General features: G+C 35.6%; 1 protein-coding gene across 4 annotated transcripts in view; it reads left to right on the top strand.

Moving 5' to 3' along the window:
- Positions 1-26,513, top strand: part of LOC132910601 (uncharacterized) — a 50,984-nt gene that overhangs the window by 3,692 nt on the left and 20,779 nt on the right. For 3 of the 4 annotated variants that reach the window (XR_009658797.1, XM_060966388.1, XM_060966391.1), the window contains exons 1-2: positions 1,204-1,597; positions 24,887-25,104. Coding sequence is in view for 3 of the 4 variants with exons in the window: in XM_060966388.1 (XP_060822371.1) it covers positions 24,979-25,104 (126 nt within the window). In the remaining variant the exon portion in view is untranslated. Of the gene's footprint in view, positions 1-1,203; positions 1,598-24,886; positions 25,105-26,513 lie in introns of those variants that run through there. The other variant, XM_060966389.1, reaches the window with a different exon arrangement.

Genomic DNA, 26,513 nt, shown 5'->3' on the forward strand with positions numbered 1-26,513 from the left:
GGTTCACTTTAACTATATGATTGTTACCTAAAAAGTAGCTTTATTCAGTGAAAGTCAATTTCTACGTAAATAATGACATCTACATCGATATACAGTTTACAAAAACCACGTATATCTGAGAGACTGTTATTTACGGATTTTTAAATACATTCGACAAGTTTTACATCCGCCATAATTTTAAAAAAATGTGAAACGCCTTTAATTTTCTTCCTTATTCATTATTTATTTAATTTCATTGTATAATGAAATCTGTGAGAATTAATAATTATAATCTTTTGAAAAATGTCATGTTTTGAAAATTTATGAGGATGAACTGTTTTGAGTAACGCTGTAAGTAATATTTTTAATTTTGTCAAGATAAATAAATACACTCCGTTGGCAACAGTATTCTTGCGCTTTAACATTTAAGCTAGTATATCTTAAAAAACTAAAAAAAATGTCTGTTACTCAACCAATCTGATATAGTAACGCTTGAATACACTTCATCAACTAGTTTGTGTCTAAAACTTCATCGGCTATATAAAATACATACGCGCGACAAGTTTATTGAACGGATAACGAGGGAAAAGCAAAACTGCAATTTTCTTCAATTACTAAAACTAACATTACCTTCCTTTCTACATAACATATGACCGAAATTAGCTTCACATTTCATGTAATATAATACTCTTCGTGATATGTACAAGGAATATAAAAGTTATATAAATTTGAAAAACGATTATCGATTATATTAAAACACAATTATACAGTTCGATGGGATATTTCTAGAGTTGCCTTATTCAATTTTTCAGTCTCATTGTCAATCTCCTCCATTTCCAGCACTGGTCAGTGGACCATTTAAGTGTACCAATTTCACGTTTTCACGCTTGACCAAAAGCCTCGTGCAATTCACTAGTCGATTCGACAAACGTTTTAACCATCGTTCATGTTTTCCGCCTGTTTGCCACCGGTATATAGGATTCTCTCTTCGAGGTATTATTTCGCGGATGATCCCTATCGAGTATGGCTGTAAAGGTAATTCGTCCAAAGAATTTCGATGAAAATATTCGCTGGCAGCGAGGTATCCTTAAGGTTTCCTCGGTGCTCCTCGCAAACAAGGACAGAAGAGAAGGGAATACGAAGTTGTACAGGCACCTTTCTCGCGGCGTTCGCCATGGAATGGCAAAAAGAGAGGAGGCACTCTGACGTCACATTGGTTGATCGGTAGTGCCGCTAGCCTCTCACTTGGCCGGCGATGTTCGGCATGCTCGCTTCGTTTCATATGTAGTCTTGATCCATTCGATTTCGAGGTGAATCGATTTCGTTCGATTGCCACTCGGCGATCGAGGTCCGCCAGTCAATCGGAGCTAACCTGCGAATTTTAGGCCCAGTGCGACATTGCGACATGTAACCGCGGACCGCAGCTGTCTGTCCTTTAGAGTACATATACGCAAAACAGTGTGGAAATAAACTGTCAGTGAAGTTCTGTTTTCAAAGTTTTTTCGACGGTGGTTTCTTTTTCAAGCCGGTTCGCCAGTGTGCGCGGCTGATTATATTGTTGTATCGTTGTGCCATGACACTCTGGATACGATCGTGAACGGATTAGGTGGCAGCCGCGGTAAGTCCAGCTTCTTCTTATCGCTCCGCTTCCGCTTTTATCTCTCGCCTCGGCTGCTTTCCTCGTGGTCTCGTTTCGCATCTCTGTCGTTTAACGCGTATGTACGCAGGATTCGTCGTTGATCGTGCCAGGAAATGAGTATATGGAGAGTTCATCGATGTTGGAAATGACAGATATAAAATTCCTAGAATATTCTGACATTTTGAGAGGACGTAGAAATGTCAAGTATATTGTAAGACGACTGTTACGATTACTATCATTATTATTATCATTATTATTACTAATGAATAAATAATAAATAAATAAATAAACTCATTGTACATAATGCAATAGATAAAATAATTAGTTCTAAGCGAACGACAGATACGCATAAAAAAATATGTCTAAAAATGACATAAGAGGAAAAGAAACAGTCCATTTGATGAAATTATTCATATTAATATTATGACTATTACATACAATTAGATTGTCTATATAGACTATAACCTAATTCTTGAAAAACTGCAAGTGTTTGTTTGGACGTTTCATTGCAGATATAGTAGGATTTGAGGTTAATTGTCGAAACATTTGAAGGACTCTAGTCGCTCGACTATGCGATTACCAAGAGAGATTTTAAAGAAAATAGGAAAGTTTTTCAAGAAATAATGTATGAATTTATGTAATTTAATAATTAAATTAAATAGTATAAATAATTTCTATAAAATTGATATAAAAATAAAGATAAATTATATATTTATATAAATAGGAATTATTGTAAAACGTTATATAGTGTGAATGTTTAGAATTTGTTGGTTACAAACTCTTATTCAAGCGCAGAAAAATTAATTTTGTCCTTCTAAGTAGTTTGCGTTTATTACACTGAAATTCTTTACAGAAAAAAAATAAATGACTGTGTAGAAATTACTCTTGTTGCTTACACTATACTTGACTATACGATGCGTTCATCATGAAGAAAGTACAATTAAGAAAGGAATCTTTTCAAATTTTGGTGGCTTTTGTGTTGATTTGCAAACGTTACTTAATAACTGACTTACGTGACCAAATCCATGGACCATTGACCTTTAAATGTCTGTACGTTGAAAAAGTGTCTAAAATATTCTTTCATCATCACAGCATGAATAATTGATGGTAAAGATCGACGTCGACTAAGAAGAAATGAAATATCTACTTTAGATTTAATTTTATGTCGATGTTAAGTAAAAACGATTGCAATAATGATTATTAAAAAGTATCGATTAATACTTAACATTTATATCTTTTAAAAATGTATTTTAACTTTATTATATAATTACGAAATATTATATTATAGTATAATAACAACGTCGTTTTAAAAATGCCTGAAGGAAACAACACAATGTGCTGAAATTTTACATTTTAACGCTCAGGTGATAAGTAAACTCTTATGTCGGTCATTTTGCATGCATTCCTTCAACGCGGAGAAACGCGGTCGCTTGTTTCACTGCTACCTTTTGGTATTTCGAACAAGGTAGAATCACGTGGCTTCGACTATAGTTTAACCCAAAAAGGAATATCGAAAAACCAGGTGAAATACATAAAGAAATATATTTTTTCATTTTTCAAATATTTAGTCTTGGGAAGGTATACGGAACACAGAAGGATATTGATATTCGATCTGAAATTTATAAACTGAGTTAATTAATTTGTCATTTTTTCTACCTTAATTAATTTCCTACCATTAATTCTTCTTGAATAATTCTTATTCTACGAAAACTGAACGAGAAAGGAGCACAAATAAAAAATAACTGTTTTGATATTAGAATAGGAAAAAATTAATGTTTCAATTTCTCGGAAATAACGTTGTTCAAAGTATATTTTTATCCTCAATAAGACTGTAGATAGATACTGATGTAATATCAACGTGTATTTTTCTATTTTAGATATTCAAAGTAGCTTAATAGGTTGTGCTGGTTTCTCTATGTCTTTTTATTTATTAATACTGGTTCACGCGATGGAACAGCAGTAATCTTTTCCCAAGCGGAAAACAGTATTCAAGCGTTTACGGATTTTCTGTATATCCTTTATTTTTTTCTTTAGATCATAGATAATGATCACGTGTACTATTACGTGAGTACAAACGAAGGAACCTTCATTGAAGTTGTTAACTCATCGATCCTGTCTCGGTACTTACAAGTGTTATTTTCTTCTATCCAGATTTTTAATAGAAAAGGAGGATATACCAAACACGCGAAACATAATTGTTGTAATTCAGCTCGTGGCGATATTTCAAAAGAACGTCCCGGAGTGTTTTGTAACATTAAGTAAGATTTGTCGCAAATTACATAATCGCTGAAAAATTATCGAATTCTTTGGTAATAAGCCCATCTGCGTCAAGAATATTTCGTTTAAGCCATAGAGTGACTTATTATGATTATTTAATATGCAACGTTTTCCTGCACGGTACATAATATGCATGTGTTAGAAACATTTTTATGATCGACGTAAATTCAATAAAAATACTGAAATTATATAAATTTACAGTTTGTCTTAAAAAAGAATAGTTGTTATTTTTTTCATCAACTACATATATATATATATATAGTAATATCTCATATTCAAATCTTTACGACATAATGGAAGATACGTAGCTACTCGTATGTCCGTATTTTTCAAACTTGGTTTACTATTATCCCGAAACCAAACCATTTTTTATAATAATTATTATTCCTCAATTGTAGAATTGGTTACTCAAAGAATATATAGCTGTATATATTTTGTCATTTTATTCTGCTGTTTAAAACAAAACAAAAATCTTACGTCACTGCTTAGAAATTTCATCTGATAAATAAAATACCAGAGAAAGAGATACAAGAAGATATATGATGTTTTTCAAAAGCCGAAGGAACATTTCTGCGAGCTTTATCCTACCAAAGAACATATTCAAAAATATATTTCATAATGAAAATAATTGTACAACTATTAAGTATCCTATGAAATATGCAAGTGCAAGAAATATAATTATATGTATATATAATGTATAGAATTTTATACGATAAATCCTTCTCGAGCAATTCAATTAAAACTGACGAACGAGTGCTCTTCCTTTGGTAAATCCACCGATCTAGTAATCGTAAAAGGAATAAGGGGTTAACGGGTTAAAACAAATTACCGCGTTTGAACGGCGGTTTAGTGTTAGTCGTAGTGTGAGAATTGACTTGGAATCCGCGACGAACATTTAACGAGGTCGTCTGCAAATTTTCCATTCGTTATTACTCTGTTACCAACGCAATCTCAACATTCTTCTCGATCTCCTAAGCGTTAATAACGCATAAAGAACAAGAAAAAAAAGAAAAGAAAAAAAAAAGAAAAAGATCAAACGAAAGCAATTTTTGTCTGCCTTGGTAGTAGTTAACTTCTTAGCCGATTCTCGAACAATTTGCCGCTCCAGCTTACCTCCAAGCAATTCCGACGTTTTAAGATCCATCAGATCGAACCGCAAACGTTTCTCGACCATCTCAAGTTGGACAGTTTTAGAAGGTCGAAGAACTGTTAGGCCTTCGGTTAACAGTTTCCCATAGCACATTCAGAGCAGTTCGATTCGTTCGATTTGTTTCGTTCGAGACCATAACTAACGAAATATCTCGCGATCGGTTTCCGTGAATCGTATCTACAACCTTCGGTATCATCGATTCCACGATATCCAGTAAGTCCAGTTTGAGTAAGTATCCTGACTCCAAGTGGATTGACCTCCGCCGTCAGGATTCGTGATAGGAATAAATTCCCCGTTCAGACCTACACTATGTGTTCCCACTTGAAAACCATGTCGAATCGTTCTTGTTAATTTCGGATACTATTGCGTCGCGGTCGAACTGGAATATCACGTGTCAACGGTTTAACTTAACCCCCTTTGGCTCGGGTTTTTTCGTCGTGCTTGAACAAACGTTGCCGTAACAGTTCTTCGGCGACCTGTCTACGAGCTACGCGTTTATCTTGCACGTCTGTACGAGGCATACGGTATTCGAGTAGAAATCTCTGATTTTCCCGTGGTCGATTCTTATTCACGTGAAAGCAGCCAAGGTTGCATATTTTTTAGGTCCAACCGAAAGGTGCATGACGAAGAACTGGTACTTCCGAAGAATACAGTACATTAGTATTCTGGAAAAGGTATCCGTATGTAAATCGTAGTCGAAGTTATAAGTAGCCTTTGGGTAAACAAACTGACCTAAAAAAAATAGCAAATACGAGATGAACCTCTTTCTGTTAGGACATTTTGATGGATATTCTTATCGCACGTGTTATTTTTTATTCTCTCGTTTTTTGAAACTCGTTTTATTCTTTTTTTTTTTTTTTTTAAACTCTGTACGTTCGTATTGAAGAATACACAGAATATGCGGAATAATTTCGTTTCATTGTACGTTGAGTATTATTTACCTTACAGCGTAGGAATTTTTTGTGTCGCTTTGTAGACACAAATAGTAAGACTGGCGACTCGTCACAAGTGACACGAGAAATTGCACGTTGGAGGGATAAGGATTTTCGATGAGATCGAGGTACAGCGATCGACCGAGCTGGCAGAACCGATTCGCTTGAATGGGAAAAATTATGCACAGCGATATTCTTTTCCTATTTATTGGATCGGAACGATTTACCGCTCGAAGTTAGTCGAGCGAAAGGAAAGGTTTCTTTCATTCTACATAGGTCTACAGTCGTTTTTCTTCTTAAAATTAAATGTCTACCGTGGTTACGCCTCAGAACCACTCGAGTTATCGAATATCTCTTTAGGAATAAAGCAACCATAAGGATGAAAATAGAGGAGAAAGCTTACTTTCGTCAGTGCTTTATTGTTTAATTTATTTAAGGAAATGTACTTAATTAATTCTCTTAACGAACTAGCCGACCAGATGCAACCAGATAGTTAGAAAATATAATTGCACCTTTTCCGATGGAAATGCTTGAATAATTCAACTTTCTTGCCTGGTTCGCGTAGAACGTTATCGTGTATCTTTAAAAACGTATGCGTGTATCTTTTCGTGTTAAAATATATTTAAGTATACTTCTTGCATTATACTTTCGATTTTGCTCGTTAATAATATCGACCAAGCTATTCCGATGCACGACGCGTTCAATTTATTTACAATTCTAATTTAACAAAACTTAAAGCAACTTTACATTATATTCACCGTGCCGTATAATTTAGATTCATAAAAGATTTCCTGGTTTATATATCTTTTTTCTAAATTTCTTTCAGATACTATTTTAACGTTACACGATATTTGTGGCTTTGTTTTTGTTCCTGTACACTTGTTACTATTGCGAGTGTAGCGTGCAATATCCAGTTACACGTATGGCATATATTTAGTAATAGAAAAAATTATTTCTACGATAAGCTAGCTATAACAATGCTTCTATTTCTCACGATATATCTCTTTGCAATATGCTTCGTAATATTCATCGACAGCGATAAGATAAGGCAAAAATGCGCAACTATGTTGACGATGAATTTTTCTGTAGTTCAGATTACTGTTTATCAAGGAGCTTAGAAAACGTATAGTTTAGAAAATTTATAACGGTCTTTCTACCATAAGACGATAGAATTCAAGATGAGTAACCGCCAGTTGCGTCATCCTAGTCCGTTGATTCTTCTGATTCTCGACCGCAGAAACGAGAGACGAAGGAAATACAGTTCTAGTCAAAAATCACAGGGGATAGACTTACGAAACGTTAGACGTCTGTGGCAAACAAATAGCGGAATACTTGCGCGTATATACGATGCATTTCTCGCGTATAACGCGAGTCGATTTGCACGTATACAGACGAGAGGGATCGAAAGATCCCATAAAGTTGTCATGGATCAAGCAGAGCAAGATGCGCGCACGATAATTGTCTTCACACGGAAAGGCGCAAAGAAGTTAAAAAGCTTGCCGTTAGTTTGCTGCGGACAGCGCGGTGTTAACTCAATAGGATTTGACGTACACGGAACAATGAGAACGCGAGACAATCGTGAAAGCATCGCGGTAAAATTCCCTCTGATTGTTTTCGTAGAAAGTAAACACAGTGGGAAGAGGATTCGAATTCTGGCGAGAGTGCGCGCGCTCTTTCTCGTGTTTCGAGAGGCGAGCAGGCACGAAAGGGACGTGAAAATCCGAATTGAGAGTAATTACACGTTACAGCTGTGGCCAAAAGAAGAAAGAGGTCGAACGTTCTCCGCCCGGAAACGCGAACACGCGACGAACGCTTGAAATTCGTCTCGACGGTGGTTTCCGGTGTTCTTCGATCATTTCCACTCCTCTGACTCGGTTTCTTTTCTCTTTCACTTTCCGGCGAACAAAGAGCCACCTGCTATGTTTTATTTCTTTATTTCTCGAATATCTTAGATCTTAGATATACGTAAATTCGTTGATAAGCCAAGGTATTCTATCGTCCTAAAGTTATATTGATTTGGCAACTAAGTGATTGCGGATTTTGTCAATACCACCTAATGATAAAACCCGTAATCAATTAGTTGCCAACCCAATATAACTTTAGGATTATAAAAGTTAGACTGAAATTTTGTTAAATTGTATAGTACAACTTCGTCTATCCGAACAGCTCGTGTAACGAGATTTCACACAACAGGAGTTTCTTGATTCTCCTCGCTTTCATCCGTGGCAATAGATGTTCGCGTTCAGATCTAATGGACAGAAGATCAGTTTATTCGGTCAATAGATCAGACGTAAACAAAATTTCATAAGTAAATAAAGTTTTTTGCTATTGCAAGAAGTATTTATAGGCGTCGTATCCTAATCGAAATTGGTATTGCTCGATGTAAGCGAATGATAAAATTTCGTTCCATATTTGACGAACGATCCATCGGTGCTGGAAGCTCGAACGAAAATTGCAATAAACGGCAATTATCGTTTAAAGGTCGACGAAACAGGTTTCCCAGAGTCGCAAGGATTGGATATATCATGCGAGTACGCGAAAAAAATGACCGTCTGTCTGGCTACTTTCAGAAGCTGATCACGTGGAACATATGACCCCGAAACACTATTATCATTCGTTGGATCAAAAACTGTTTTGAAGCAACGATTTCTCAATTCAAAACGAGCAACGAAATAGCATCGTCATCGAAATCATACACCGTACGTTCCACGAATATTTGTCAATGAATATTAAAAGAAGGAAACAGAAAAAACGCGCACGTTGTAAAAAATAAGTATGAGATCCATTTCCACGTGAAAGTGAACTCCGTTTTCTCTGTTTTCACACCGTTCTATTCAATTCCTCTTTAACCGTGGAAAAGATAAATTATTAACGTTTAATGCTTAACGTTTGATCTTTGGCATGAATAATACATCTGTTTACCGGTGGCCGTGGTATTTCTGTGAAGCGTTCACCTTTGTGGAAAATTCTCTGCAAGAAGCCAGAGACTCCGCTCGTTCGTTTCAATCGAACTCGAACAAAAATTTAGACACGGTGAACAGAGCGAGTTCCTGGAGGAACGAGCGACGACATAATTACGCAATGTGAAACCTAGTAACCTTTTGTGATTCTATGCGCGACTGTGTTGGAAACGGATAATACAGCGTGTATTGTGTGTACTCCGCTTTGCAGCAGCATGGTAATAGCGAAGCGTCCTGTTAAAGCAGCTTGCCCGATCAACGAGTCACAACGAGAGAACGGCAGCGCGTGATGAAAATGACGAATCGCATCTTTTTTCTTACGATAAGCATTTCCCGAAACGTGGTACGAAGCAAGTGAGAGATTTAATCGTCACCAGCTATACTCGCGAAGAAAAATAGGAAAATATATAAAGCTCGTTAAAATCGATACGCGTGTTGCTACGAACGCTGAATCACAAAAACGTATTGTATAGTACAAATTTTAATTTTCTATTTCTACTGCGTACAATTTATTATTTATTAATGCAAGATTAACGGCACTTCTTTTACGAGATATCAATCAATTCACTTGTACAAAGTACTCTGCTAATGTAACGTTCTCTTTCCTATTTCTATTTGTACATGTACATTATATTACGATTGTATAGAGCATTTCGATAATCATGCGCATACTTTTTTCGTATTAAACAGAAACAGCTTTAACCTGCACTTAAACGCAAATTGGAAGATTCTATTAAAAATTGCACCGTTTTTGTAACTTGTCGTAAACATAAAGCGAATGGAACGGTGTACATGGTGCTATATGTTTGTTCGATATGCTTAAACCTTGACAAGTCAAAAAGTATGTGTGACATGGAACACGAGAAGCTTTTATTTTCGAGTTTGGATTAAGCATACGATACGTGTACGAAGGAATGAGAATTATATCTGGTATTAATATACCGCTAATCTGAACCTTCACTCCTTGAAAGTTGCGAAGGTTGACTTGTTCCCACTTTTGTTTCGATGTCCTCGCGTTTCACCGCATCGGAGAACTATTCATCTTGTGGCGTTCGAATAAAAAAATAATCGAACTGTTATCACGGTTGCGTCAAAGTTGAAAATGCATCCGATGGAACGCTAATAGATAATTGTCTTTCTTCTATAAGAAATACATCTATTACCGTAAAATGTTCACCTTGGAAACAACTGGATACTGAAACGCTGCGAAACACCGAAGCAACGGGAAAGTTAAGACGTATGAAAACGAATGTATCTAAAGCAACGCATCGAAAATTTTGGAGTAGAAACTCCATGTGCCGCAGATAAATATCTGTATATTTTGCTGGTGAAATCAAATAAAATAACGAGTTTTTCGAACACATTATCATCCATACAGCGTTATTTAAGATAAAGCAACAAAAGTAAGTAACAGGTAAACTAAAAATTTTATTCGAATAATTTTTTCGACGAACGTGTATCTCGATAATGCTCGATGCCAAGCATAGTATAATACGCGTAAATTATTTGCGATAGCAGTTCTTTGGACTCGAGTGATTCAAAATATTATTAAACTTAATTGATCTGTATAAATACAATGACTAATTGGTATCGTTAGTTGCCATTTTCTATTACCTTTTTCAGTTAGATAATCTCCCCTATCAATCAAAGTGTTTTTCATCCGCGATCGTTTCTCTTTTCATGCCTTGTACCTGTGTCAGCCATTCGATGGATGTAATTCCTCGGGAACTTTCTTTGGAGAAAGAAACTTTTACGCTACATAGATAGTCAAAGCTAAAATTATCAAAATTATCTGTATCAGCAGAAAGAAAGACTAAATTCACGACTAATGGTTTGCTTGAAGAATATTTGTAAACGTATCGAGATTCCACAGCTTCAAGAATATTCAATCGTTTTAAATCGTTCAGAGTGGCTCGTGAATTTCTTTGTTGGACCGTCATCCATTTTATCGTGAAGATCCTGTTTGAATCTGGCGTAGACTTTCGACAGCAACCGTTAGTCACTCAGAAAATTTTAATAAATGGTATTGGGTTATTTAATCGGTAGGTAACGTTACTCGACAAATAAAGATTCCGATATTGACGAAAAATGCAAATGTACGACTTTCTCTTTAAAACACTAGATTCGACGATGACTATTTACGGAGATGGAATTACAAGATTTTAGATTTTACAAATCGATTAATGAATAATGTAGATACCACATAAATGCGAATACAAAACTTCAAAAATTACGAAATATATTATTCGAGAAGATACGAATTCCTTAGCAAAACACGTTGATTCATCGAATAGTATGGAAGATGCGATAGAAAAGTTAACAAGTAGTCTCGAGTTTCTATTTTACACGTTACGTATCGATTATCTTTAATCTTCTTTTACCATTTCTCGCTACAATTATCTTTACCGATGCTCTTTCTCCATCTCATACGTTGTTTTCTCATTTTGCTTATTACATGTTTCGATCTAACATATACCTTTCACGATAATCAGTACTTTTATCGAAAGCTATTTGTATTTCCAGTAAAATCTTAGCTTCGTAATATCGTAAAAGATATAAAACCAGACACAAGAACCTATATATTTGTCGTTAATTAAATTACAACTCTGTAAAAGTACGTAATATCTGGAGATATATATACTCGAGAATGCATTTCATACTGATAAACGTACATTTATTGGCTTATATACGTATGAAAAATAAGCTACGCTAGACCGATTATTCACTGCTTCCAATTACATTTACACCATGCAGAATTATTACATCAACGTTCGAAACTCATTCCTCAGCCATAATTTTTATCCGAATGTAGCATTCGTTTGACGCTAATGGAACATCTTGCCCCTCCTTCACGCGATCTTATGAATTTCATATTGAAGTTTGAAATACCGTGAAATCGATGCAGCAGTTGGAGCGTTCGTCGAGTCCACATTACGCCACACCTGCGAAGTGTGTCAATGGGCAAGTAAATAGTCGAATGCCACCGTGGTGCTCGTGTGGCTAACCTACTCACGAAAAAGAATACAGAGGCAATAGTTTGGACAGAAACCGTGTGCTAAGATCGTAGCGTTGAAATAAAATTACGATGTAAGATAATAATTCGATTAATATTTTCAATGGATTTAATTCTTCAAGCGTCTGATGAGGAATGAGTTTCGAAGTTAACTGTGGAGAAGAAAACTTTTATATGTACGTGTTGAAACAAACACACACACACACACACATACGTTTCGTTTCTACGAAAATACGAGATGGAGAAGTCCCGTAAGGCGAAGTTGCATCGCGTTTCTTTCATCCATCGAGTTAGGTAATTAACACTGGTCTGGATGTGCTACCGATTGGAATTGAGTTTAATGGCAATCGAGCGGATCTTTTTACGAACGGTGGAATTAAATCAGAAATGTTGTTCACGAAGCTTCGAGTCTCAGCTAGTTTTAAACGATGGGAAAAGCTTTTAAACGAATTTCGTTGAGTAACACGTATATCAAAGTAGGTATATCATAATTATCTGTTAACATATATCATTGGATGACGAATAAAAAATAAAACGTTAGGTTCCTACATACTCCATTCGAACGAAGAATATATTTCCTCCGCCTTCGAACGTTACTCACACATTCGCTGTATTCATTTCCAGAAAGTCTAGCTCACGACCAAAAAAATATTCCTCGACTTGCCCAGTCAGATTTATTGCTCCTCGTTAAACGGTGCTAACAGATTTCCTAGGATTTCACTACCATCGATTTTACTTCCCTTCGAAGGATTTATCGACTTAGATAAAAAGAGGAGCTCTATAGCTTCATGGGCGAAAATCCTGCAACAAATTCGTTGCTGTTCGAACGACTTTGTCGCTGGTAATTATCGTCATACCGGAGAAAAATGATTTCTATCCGAGACATACAGACGAATTTAAAAGCTACGAGGTGAAGACAAATGGAGATGACCCGTTTAGCCCCGTGTTCGTCGATGAACCGTTGGTCACGGCGAATGCTTGCAAGCAAAAACTTGGAAACGCGATGGGCGACCGGTTTGAATTCTCGCTATCGAGAAAGGAAACATCGACTTTCTTCCTGTCTCTATCTCCGTCTCTCTCTCTCTCTCTCTCAGTCGCAAATTCTCCCGCTTTACCTTTTACGACTGGCTAGCCTGCTCGACGCGACAATCACACGCGAAAGCAATGTTATTAGCTACATATGCTGTAACAATTGTTAAGGTTACTATATAGAATATTGTTCATTGCTGGCTTTGCCTATTTCTTTTATATATAGGTATATCTTTGCAAAGGAATTTCTGATTCTGAACTGGTTTGGTTCTGAATCATAGCTGGTTTACCATTGTCTGTTTATAGAGGTCAGAATGATTAGAAGATCGCCTACTTAAGTAACTGTACCGCTCAATAAGGTATCGGGAACTTTGTAGGCCTTGAACGGCGTTCAGTTTAGCGAATGTTTGGCCAACTTGTTGTTATATCAAATACTATCTCTTTTATATGTAATTGCTTTTGCTTTTCTCCTTTCCCTTTATTTTGGTATTCTTAGTCTTACGATCAGTATTTCGTTACTCAATCCTTTATATTAGATTGTCCGAAAAGTGTCTTTCTTTTACAGACACGCCTTTTACAACAACGAATCTTTATACAAACATGAAATCTGTCGAACATTGTAATCTTTATCTTGATAGAACAAAATGGATCATACGTAATTCGATAAAGTAATTAAAAACGGAAAATGTAGTGTGTCCACTATTTCCTTATGAAACGAAAGAAACTTTTCGGACGACATAATATCCACATGTACTTCTACTTCTACTTCACATGCGACGATGTCTCTACTTTTATATTTCTCTTTTTGTAAAACTTATATATCTATTGCCTAGAAAATGATAACGCAATTGTACGTAAGTAGAAGCTAATTTATGTGTAGTGTGACAAAATATGAGCAAAAAGATGTTTTTATTAGTTTAAGTATTTACCAACATAAATTCTTTTCGCAACTAGTTGCATGTTTTGTAATGGGAAAAAAATTCTCGATAACGCGGTATAAAATGTTACACGATGATTACGGTTAAACTGCAAACGTATCGTCGTCCGATCGCAAACGATTAGAAATCTTCGTTTAATGTTTTTATCTAAACGCTATTCCCCTTGACTACTTGTTGCGTTGCTATCCACTGGCTTCTTGGTAATTTGCTAAAAAGTCTTAAAAAAGTTATAACCTTAAGATATTAATCTATAGAGATAAAAACGATAAGGTTTAATTAAGAGGTCATTCGCTTTTCGCTCCACTTTGAATGTAGATTTCAGTTAAATTTAGTTTAATAACTTTACCATCTAGTTAACAAACGTTGACTATTCCATGACTAACTGTAAATGTAATTCTTTTGTGAATGAACATGTAACAAAGGGTATCCCGTGTATCAGAATGCGCGTAGACACGGTGAACTACGATGAACTGCGTTATTTAAAATTTTGCTCTACTGAACAAACGTGTTTTCCGCTACTTGTGCATATCGAATAGAATACGCGTGTATGATCATAAAAGGATGAACTAGTGGCAAAGGCTGTTAACCCTGTCTCCGGAAGAGAGCAGTGCACGAGCGGAGGCCATTGTCTTTACTTTCCGATTGCTAGACATTCGTGTAAGATCTTCACATATCACTGATGAATATATATACGTCAAACGCGTGACTAACATGAAGAACAACTTCCTTTTTAGCGTGGTCTTACGTTGAACTTCATTGATAATATTTTATTCCATTTTTCTTTGTTTAGGAGTAATTAATATGTTAAGAAAATTCTTCTTTTTTTCTTTCATTATTTATTATATACGTAGATATATATACTTTTTGAAATATCTCTTACATCGCATTAAATTCATGAAATAAAGAGAAAAATTATTTCAACGTATATTTTAAAATAAATTATTTCAAAGTATAGATTACAAATATTATATATACATACAAACATAATGTATACTATGAAGCAAATCCACAACAAGCAACACGCAGTGTTGCAGTAAACAGAATTGCACGTTTAAACGTGAATATTCATTTTTATTACACGAATATATAATAGACAAGATACTTGCAGTCTTTTTTCTTGTAGAAAGGTATATCACAACGAAGAGTTAAATGAAATTATTTATTAAATATAGCTATAGAAAAGCAAATATAGTGTGCACGCGACGTAAGAAACAGACAGTTCTACTTACATATGGTGGCCTCCTTGTTGACCCGAAGTAAACGGAGCATGACTGAGTTTGTTCGATGGCTGTGTAGCTATCTCATGGTGTAAAAGACATCGATATGTGCGTGTACACGTATGTGCAAACTGTGTTTATTTGAGAAAAAGAAAGCACAGAGACAGGACAGCATTTAAATTTAGAACGTATAAAATATGCGTCTTTCTTTTCTGCTATACGATTACATTACATTTACATTTCGTCGGATAAATAACTGTACTTGATATAGTATGTAATATTGTACGAGATATTTTACGCAATGAAAGATCAACTTAGAAATATCGAAGATATTACTCTTGATCACATTTTTTTCTATTTTTATTACGAACAGAGGAATTGAATTGCAATTCTCACAGAAATGCAACAGTAGTTTACCTTGAACGATGAAACTATATGTTTTTTGTCGAAATATCTAATTTATGTCCCTTCGTGTACAACTGTACAAAAACTTAAAAATAGTTGTCAACGGGGAAAAATATTTAATTATAAATGGTGGTAATTTCTTTTATAAGAATTATCAATCAATATGCAAATAATCCAAACAAATAATCCAGACTTAATAAGCACGAAGCATACATACATAGTTGATTAAACAGGATCTCGTTTACACATTTCCCGTTCGGCTATTTGCAAATGTTTACGAATACCGTAAAAGTATCGCTTTATGTTACGTTGTGCTTTGCATTTGCAATGGACAGATGCCTTAATGGACGTAGCAGCAGGACGAGCGATGTTCTTTCTTTCGTTTGAAAGTAACTTTGACGCAATTGTCTCGTACGGTTCTGCTGTTATAATTATAATTTATTTACAGTGCGAAGAATACGTTGAAAGAAATAGAACATGTGTTACATAAAATGCACAGGCGATATATGAATATAAAAAAATTGTCTTATCTAACGTATGCGTATGCCTTATTTGTTAACTACAGTCTTCTTTCTTTAGTTATCTCTTTTAATTGAAATCCCATTGGAAAAAGTGTAAACAAAATTCAATAGCCTAAAATCTCAATCTAACTTGTAGTAACATTTACATACAATTAAATAACGATATACGTAGAAAATATAAGAAAATGTAATGATACAGTGTGCAAAATTAATCAAGATAGTGGAAACCAGGAATACGGCAGATTTAAAGGAAGAGAACACTTAATATTACTAAGAATAATTATGAGAAATAAGAATAAGAATATGATTTTTATTACGATACGATTCAAAGATCCAAAGATGGTAATGAATTTCAAAAGAATTTTAATAATTTCGCAATAATTTGACGGGTGTATCTCATTCCTCCAAACGTGTCCTGGCATATTTATGGACATTGATATATATGAATACGTAAATAATATTCGTAGGAAAGGCAAAAATCGTACATTCAGCACAGTGCGAGCGAATACGCGAATAAATGAGATACCGCTACGAGGAAATTTATAAACGAAACTCATAACTTGCGCTCATGCCATCATGTAATGATATTTTGTAATACAGAAGTGATTCTGCCCCCTCGCGAGCGTCTTCCTCCTCGAAGCGTTTTACAGCGAACAGTGTGCTGCATTGAAGCATTACGTGGAAATGCATAGTAATTTGTAATCGTGGAGTTTGCCCGAGATTAATTTACAATAAATGCCGGCAGGCAATTTCGATCTCCGGCCGAATCGAAACGAGCAAGTCACGAGCGTTGACGCGAAGGAGAAATGGAAATCGATCGACCGAGGTTTAATCCGATGTTATCTCGTGCGTAAGGAGGAAATCCGGCTTCGAGAACTCCATTAATCTATTTCTATTGGACTCGAATGAAAGCCTATACCGCGAACATATAAACAGAAATTAACGCTAATTTATCGGAAGACGCTATACCTCATTGCGATCGTGACATGAACGTTCAAAACCATAACATCGTTGCAATATGAACTGTGATACAATCTACCTTACTTCGTATTAATTAATATCGTAACATTTTATCGCAATATCGCAACATTGTATCGGTTAACTTATTAATAGCGAAGTTTAGTTTCAAAAATACCTTACGGGATGTGCAGGTAAGATCAAGCAATGACGAGTATACGCGTCAACTGCACCGAAATTAATTTGTACATGCGAGATATATGTTGAGACAGGAATTGAATGGTTTCGAGAGGGATTTAACTAGGTGTAATTAGATTTTCTGTAAATAGACGCGCAGAAGTCATACGAGGGTGATACGCATTTTCTTAAATGGAATAATGTAATTTTTAATCTACCAGACGATCTGCTTTGACATTCTCTATACAAAATTATTATCCCCATTCGTGTCAAAAAAATATTTGACTAGTAGGTACTTTAACTTTTATTTTGTAGAACTTATCGCATAAAGAAACAAGGGAAACAAATACAAAATCGTACCTTACGTGTTCCCTTGTATTTTACACGATAGATTTCACGAAATAAAAGTTAAAATATCCGCGATACTAATGGCTTTTCGACATGAATAGACTAATAATTTTTTATGGAGAATTTCAAGATGGATCATGCATTAAAAATCATATGATTCCATTTAAGGGAATGTATGTCACCTTCGTACGACCTTTGCGCGTCTATTTATAGAAAAAGTAATTACGCCAGATTATGTCTCCCTTGAGATCATTAAATTCTTGTCTGAACGTATCTTTATCCAACAAGTAGTTAACCAGCAATTCGTATTTAGGAAATAAAATCGACCACTCTATACATGATAATTTTTGTAATTTACTCGATCATTTCACAGAAAAATTATATCGTTAGGTTTCCATTAATATTACAAATTCTTGATATTCTTCAGACACGATTTCCTTCGTAATATATGGTTTCATCAAGTCTATCAACATCGACATCGTACGAACGCATCTTTCTATTAGCTCGTTCATTTTTATCGCTGTTCGTTGAAATTTACGAAGGACGTTAAATTAACCGGCAATAAAAATAACAAACGAGATATTTAAATCTCTGAAACTTGTTTCGTTTCAATAAAAGCGATACTTAAGAAATTTCGTCAAATTGCATCATGCGATCTGAGCTACGACAATCGAAGAGTTGAAGAAGTATCTACTCCCTTTCGTCCTCCAAGAATAAATGCGAGAGAAATAGAAACTGGAGAAAATTGGGCTTGTCGTATATTTGCCATATAGTCTTTGTACGTTATCGAAATGCAACTGGCCGATCGCTGGTATGTATGGAAATGTATTTTAAAGAGAGGACGCGAAGAAAGGCCGCGAGCGGCTGTGAAAGGAATAGAGAGGAAAGGGAAGAAAGGAGAGATCGAACTTGCGTAAAATGTTTGCGCGTATATATCCGCGATGCACGCCCGAAGTGAGGCTACTTTCTTGAAGCGAAGAAAGCCGTCTACCTACATCGTAGGTGGGAGTAGGTTAGGTTACATTATATGCTTGAATGCGAAGAAATTTTACCTTCCTAGTACATATATGCAGGTCAATAAGAACGTCAGAGGGCTTACATAATTTAACCAAACCTTGTGTACGTATTTCTCCGTTGAATAGGGATCCTAGATAGACCGACACGCGTAACTACTTACTCGAGTACTTTAGAGGTTAGGAAACGTTTCGGATGAAGAAGCGTTTGAATTCAGATGCATCGATTGTTCGTGCATCTGCGCTCTTTCGAAACCGAATCCGATATTGGATAACGTATATATCGCGTGAATGCTTGATACAAATTATATTATCGAAACACTTGTGTTTGCCCTGCAGCGGCATTCTTAAGATTCTTTCACTTATTCGCTGCTGATTGATTTTCTACTACCTATGATATATAATACCAATAAATTTTCTACACAATCGTACTACACATATGTGTAAATAGATCTTTAAATAGATAGTCGCTTGCTATAATATTCGGTAGGTAAAACAGTTTATCGAGGTTCTTCGTTTCCTTAGTTACGTCTACAAAAATATGAAATTATGCAAGTATCTGTAATTTAGTTATTCATTATTAATATCAACGTAAGATTACAGTGCCAGGCACGAAACTCTATTTCCGCTCTCGCAATACGCATTAAAAATGTCCTCTTTCCGTCTGAAGATAATTAATATTCGCGTTTAAGAATCATAAATTGTTTCACATCATGGATTTCCCACACGTTATTTTAATTTAATTACATCACTTTCTATGGACGAGCGAAGAATACTCTCCTACACACAAATATACCAAATTACATTTTACATCGAAGATATCGATTTCAGAATCTGTTTAAAAAAAAAACTTTTTATTTCTCGTGGCGAGAACTATAGGCATTTAACATTTTTTCTTCTTTCCCATAACATCTCGTGCATGTTATTTCTCTCGGAGCAGCTAACGGGCTTAGTGTTCTCTTATTCAACAACGGAAGGTCGTGTGCGAAGTTGCGCTTGTACATTGTACAGTTGTTCGTTTCTTTTTTCATAATCGCTTCACAGATTGCATTCGTCACTTACACAGCGAAGAATGTCCGTGGCAATGTCCCTGGTCTATTCAGTTACTGAAAAAAAAAAGTATCTTGCCTTACGGTATTGCATATACATTAGAGACTCAAGCCAGCGATAACGTAAGAGTGTAACGTAGTATTACATGGGATATGTAATCCGAAACGACAAGTATCACGCGAAATACGGAACAGTTGCTGTTCTTCCCACTTGAAATATTTTTCTTTTATATCCATTGAAATTCTTGTTACGTACGTTAAGGTACAAGTATTTGAACAAATTTCGAGTAATATTTTGAAATTACTATAGTCGAACTCGGAAGGAGAATTGCACGTATGTTTAAATTAATTGGATATCAGCATTGAAGGGAATTCGTGCATAAAATCATAGCATTTAGCTGACTTTGGTTATACGTTGAATGTACGATGTATCCGTGGAATAGTTTGGGGGAAAGGTAGGCGTGCAAAGTGTCGATCGGCTTGGACTCTTTCGAGTTCAATTTATACCATTCACTCGAGAATTGTAGTTGTGAACCCCACACGCGACTCACGCCCAAAGAGAATCAACTTTCATGGAGCGAGGAAAGTCTGTCCACCCAAGTAAGTAAGTATATATATATACTTGCACAAATACTGGAAGCCAGATAGAATGGATATACAGCACCAGACAACAATTTTAGACCATCTACGAAATAGAAATGTTCTGGTTTTATGAACGAACAGAAGTATATTTGATATTATTTTAATTTTATTATTAATTATTATTTCTTTAAAAACTATTTAGCTGCAAAATTAATAGTAATTTCTATGATAGGTTTATGGGATTTGCTTTCCAAAAATACGTTTAATCGTTGCCATAGGAATCAGTAAAAGTAGATGTTTTAAGTCTTTTGCACGGTGCTGTAGATGCAGGAGCAGACGGAAGGCGGCCAGGTTCGCGTAACAACTTCGCCTGTCTTCTACTGGACCCGAGAACGGCTTGAGTTTCACGAAGGAACTCGTTCGTTTCTTTCCTGGCCAAGCCTTTCAGTATCGAGGTAAAAGCGAGAGAAAAACAAAATTATATTTGCACCTCGATCGATTGTAGAGGTAAGAAAGTTGTGGAGGTTATCGGGATGGTTTCTCCGCGTACCTACGGAATCTTGCATTCCTCCTTTCAACGAAATAAAGAAGCATGCTTACGTATGTTGAAGATGACATTTTAATTTTTTTTGTCGACGTGGAATATTAAAGAATAAAAACAGATTGAAGAATATGTTAAGTCATATGCTTGAGAAACATAGTTAATTATTTGCCGTGAAACTGAATTAAATTTGAAGTTAAATTCTTCAGGAAAAGAATAATTTAACGTCAACTTTTCAGAATTTTGTTTCTCTGTTAATTAAACTTTACTAAACAAGTGACTTTTAATATTTGATTAGTTGATTCCAATTTCGTTTAATTCCAATTTTTATTTGTTAGTGGTATTCTTTAGAATATTCGATATATAGTGAAGTAAAATGTAGTAGAAAACACATCTTTTTACGCAGGCTTGTAAATTCGATCGTCAAGTGCGCATTTAGAACAGCGAGAATCGCCGCACGTGTGAAAGTATCGCGAAATACTTTGCTTTTAATGTAAAAGATTCTCAATGCCTGTTAGTTTACTTTGATACCTAAAATGTTATGCATTTAATACAAACGATTCGTTCGCGCATTAGTTGTAAGAAATAAACGTGAAACATAGTAATTCTTAGCAGTATTACAAGTATCTGCTTGTATACAAGGAATATGCAGCGTAAATAATTATTTTATAATAGGTGTTTTAAAAAGAAAAATTGTGATTTCTAATAAGTTTAAAAATGCAAAATCACTGTTTTCCTCATTTCTATTTTTTTTCCGTTTTTGATGGCAGTTTGATGGTATACAGATATACATGTGTATGTGAAGATATCTTGCAGCACATGTTGAAATTAACGAGTGTGCAGAATTTATTCAATTCACTTCCTCGTTGCTAATCCTGCTAGTACACAAAAGCATTGTAATTCCTGACAATCGTGGTATACTAAATATTTGTACTTACATGAAATGTTGCGTCGATCGCGTTACCTCATTCACCGTCGAAAAACGATTTATTAAAACAATTAATAATACACATTTATTCGTTTGTAGATCGATAAGAATTTACGATATCGTACGGAATTTGAAGACTATAGCGATATTTTTATAATATGTACGTAGGAAGTGCCAGGGATAAAAGATATCTGTGAAATTAATAAGCGATTTCTCACACGATGTGATGCTAATCCGGCAGTTTCCACTGAGAAAGAAGTTCTTCTAGACGAGAAGTTAATTAAGCATTTTTCGCGCTATCATTAAAAAGAATGAGAGCGATAAAAATGCGATTAGCAGGATGCAAACGCTTTGCGTGGAAACGAAGATAAATGACGTTTACGCTATGCTCTTCGTGCTTCTCGACAATCTTTTCTTACTTTTCTCTTTCCTTTCCTTTTTCAACGAAAAAAAAGCAGGAATCGCCAGTTTCTGAATCGAGCCGGTTATCTTCTTTGATTGTTTTAACATCTTCAACTGTTTCGGCTAGGTGAGCCGTAAAACAGCCGCTGATTTCTCCAGTTCTTACGAAATCGATACGTCTGTGGCTACGCCTCGCCCACACGCTTTTTCCGACGAGCAAATGTGGCAAAATTGGCCATTAAAACAGAAATTATTTTGCGTTAGTTGCGGTTTGTGCCCGTTCTCCCTCCACGAGCATAGTGGCATTCTTGTGGGAAACGTTAGAGTCATTCCATTCCCATTGAGGATTCCACAATAGAATAACACGAGGAATTTATTAAATTAACGTTAGCAAATTGTGAGATTTCAAATTCAACTTGTTCTAAGTGATTAAATTTGTTGGAATAAATGAAATTGCTGGAATATATACCGATACCGAAAGTGTTTTCACTAACAGTGAAAGTGATATGTTAAATAGAAATGCAAAAACGAACTCTTGAATATTCTTTTTCGAGATGGCAATTTATTTTGTAGGAACAAAGAAACTATTAGATACGCAATTTTATTGGTAAGAACCTGTGTGAAAGGAGGAATTGGTTGATATTTTTATATTTGCGTTGCTGCTTTTCTACTGAGCTGTATCCGGAAACGGAAGTAGCTACGAAATTAGCCTGGCATTTACAAAATTCTCTTCAACGTTCAGAATTTATAATTAGTATTGAATTGTTACGCATTACAAGATACAGGAGATAAATAGCAGATAAGACTAAGGCATAAATTGAATATACGATATATTCATTTTGTAACTGTAGAAGGCAAAATTGATTAAAACTAGATACGTTAAGACTCGATATGATCATTTCCATAACAGATAAAAAATTTTTATTTTTATTTTTATCTCCTGCTCTTTCATCCGCGACATTTTCACTTTTTTTATCCAATTCTCCTTGGTATTCTTTTACATCAATTTTTACGTTTTCTCTGTCTTTGCGTGTCGATAACCGTTTCTCTGGAGAACCGTTATCGGGTCAGTTTACCACCTAACCAGATCATATTCTCTTTGGTTTAATGGATACTTACGAAAATAAAATACCATTGAGGTCCCTGTCTTTTGTTTTCTCGGATACAGTCGTGTGCCAGCAGTCAATTTTCTCTTATTACTTTTCACTTGTTCCTACTTATAACTATCTTGGTCGCAAGATATTGATCTACAATGGGAGATTTATTGTTTAAGTATAGAGATATTGATCTCAAATGAAGAATTTTTAGACCTTTGAGACCTCATTTTGTGTGTGAAGTAAAAATTATTAGTTTCACTATATTAACTGACGCATAGAGATAGAAACACAGGAAATCATTAATACTTGATCAATTACAGAGAGCTTTAAATTTTCTGTAATGAAATTTCAATATTTTCTTTTTCCTTTTCCAAAGATAGATTTTTATTCTTGGAATTATATTAACATCTTGCTATCCTTTTAAAACATAAGCATTTGGCATATATGAAATGAAGGTTAGTAAGATAAATTTATGCGAATAGGTATCGGCAATGAGATCAACGGAATGAAATGCGTGTCACGATGATTCTTAAAAAAAAATCAGTCAGCGACATGCCGGTGCATCATAATGAATCTCACCAGTACGAAGTAACAGTATCGAGAGTATAGTTACACCGCTGACGGTAAGAGAGGTGTGTCAACCTACATTGTAAAAGTTTCAAATTCTTTCCTTTCCTTTCCGGATCTATTATATTAGAAATTCTAAACGCGAATTTTTCTCGTATGGTGAATTCTAATTAATACTTTATTGTCTAACTCTTTCTTTTTTTCTTTTTTCCATTTTCTTTTTTTTTTCCTTAAAGTATCAAAATTCGGATCTACGTCGAAAAATATTAAGAAATTTTACCATCGATATACGTACAGGTAACAAATACGAAATAATTAAGATAATTAAATTGTCACAATGGTATAAAATTGTAAAAAATATGAATAAGGAAACCTAAAGAAGAAATTACGTACTTGTACGTACGTTTATTGGAATTGTAATTTTATACTATGTAATCCTCGATTCATTGCACCAGATTGTCGAGTCGACAACTATATTCGTGGGGGCCTCGTGCACGTAACAGCAAGACCAGTAACTCTGGTAAATTAGCATTTCCTAGACGCTTTCTAGGTCCGCCCGAATGTCTCGTCTGGCGCGACGAAAATTGTGCAATTGCGATCTCCTGGCGAGAGTGAAATTACGCGGTACCATTGTGAAGTGTCGTAATACGATCGAAATGATTGCTTAACAAATCGCCATTTCGGTGTGATTTTATACCCGTGGCAACGCGCGCAAAAAGACACGTCTTTTCAGCTTCGCGCTTCATTCGTCGGCGTTGCACTTGGATATTCACGACGATTTCTTGAGAGAAATCAGTATAATATGGAAATGGAGGTAAAGTTTTAGAGTCCGCGTGAAGTTTTGGAGAATTCGCAGTTGCTTTCTTCTACTTTCGAACGACCACCATACGAACGTACAGATTGTTAATTAATAATTTCTTCCACACGCGTGTTCGAACATGATTATTCTAATTTGTCTAAAATTATTTATCTATTTGTTCTTTTATCGTATTGTATTTTGTTAAGTCAGGTAGAAGCTCGTTAAACACTTACAAAATGTTGCGCTAGTGTTTTATAATTTCCATTCGCTCCTTAATTTACTTTCACAACGCTTTATCCGCTTTGCCGACATAAAGTTCAGGAATGAAGGAAAACTTGACTTAAGTTGCACGCGTATATGTTTCAGCGGTCACGGTACGAGGATGAACAATTACGTAGATCGCAGAAGGCCGCGGACAGGTGGTTCGAAGAAGCCGAGGACTGGGTCCATTGTAGGAAATGACCATGACGAGCGTGGCTGTCGCCCCGGGTAGCCTCGGCGCACCTCCATCTGTGCTCACCCCGAAAATGTATCATTTACAGCAGGGGTTAAACCCAACATCGGTCTCACCTACTCCCGGAAAAGTAAGTTATAATATTATTTAGCGCAATGGAATCCAAATAAAAATTCGCTACATTCTCTTCTTATGATAAATGAACATTTAAACATTTCATACATTTTTGTATATTATGTGTATTTTACGCGTATTTGCACGTTTCTGTGTATTTTATGTGTATTATCGTGCTTTCGTACATATTGCGTTTTTACACATTTTTGTGCCGTCAAATTTCCTCCAAATGTATAAACATGCCTAATCTACATATCGCATTCGTGGCTATCTCAATCCTACACTTACCTTGCTTTTTAAAGAGTCAGTGGTACGTCAATTTTTTAAAAACATACCGATTCTCGTGTTATAATTTAGTTTACTCAAAGCCACTTACGTAAATCACATCGAAAATCAAGTTGTACGTTCAAGAATAGTATACGTATACGTGTACGTACGTACATAATTGTATGTACATAGTGCGCCTCGAATTTATTAGCCGAGAACGGGACTAAGGCCGTGTTCATTCTGATAAAAACCGTACAGAGAAAGTTCGCACAAGCCGGCTGATAATTACAATTCGTGACCAGCCACTTATGTAACGATATAGGATATATGCAATAGCAGCATGTACATATGCAAGTTTCTACAGCTCGTCTCGCGTGTCATTCAGTTTTTCTTCGTGTTACTTATATACATAGATTCCTTTCGTCGTTGCATCGGAAAAAGCTCATTACGAGACAGTAAATCAACGTAACGATGAATAGCTGATGACATTATTTATAGGATGTTTAATTCATTAGGTAACTTCTTCTACTCGTGTTACTATTGAAACTAGCAGAGTGCGTTTGCGTTTGCTTCGGGATAAATTCATATCGAAAGCCTGAAACGCGAAACATCTTGGCAAGGACAAACCAGCTCTTCCGATGATGTAAGAGAACTGGCGTACTTAGTACGCGACTTAATTCGTCCAGCTATTACACAAAGGCAGGTTCTGGTTTTACCTCAAAACCTGACCTCGCCACCGATACCGAATACCCGCTGGTCGCGTCTTCTACGCGCAGTTGAAGTCGAGTACGCGTTATTTCGTGTCTCGCACTCAGTCCCTGTGTTCAACGACGAAACATCGAACAAAACGGGACCAGTGTCACGAGACGAAATTCGACCCCGCAATTTCGGAAATTTCATTACGACAAAAAAGCCAGCGAAAGAAATTAACCGTGAGTTAAGAGTAGAGTATCCGCTAGAAATTCTTTCTACGATATACGTAGACGGTATCTGCGTTATTAGCTTCGTGCTTCTTTCGCTTTGAAGTTGGTACAATGAATCCGGTATGCGTATTCCTTAAATACATAGGTATATAATGATTTTCTGCACTCTTGTCAAATGTTGCCAGTACAGTGGCAACTGACTTACGTGTGTAACATGCAACCGGTTTTGCGTTTG

This window comes from Bombus pascuorum, chromosome 9 (genome assembly GCF_905332965.1).
Source record: "Bombus pascuorum chromosome 9, iyBomPasc1.1, whole genome shotgun sequence".
In the NCBI taxonomy this organism is placed as follows: domain Eukaryota; kingdom Metazoa; phylum Arthropoda; class Insecta; order Hymenoptera; family Apidae; genus Bombus; species Bombus pascuorum.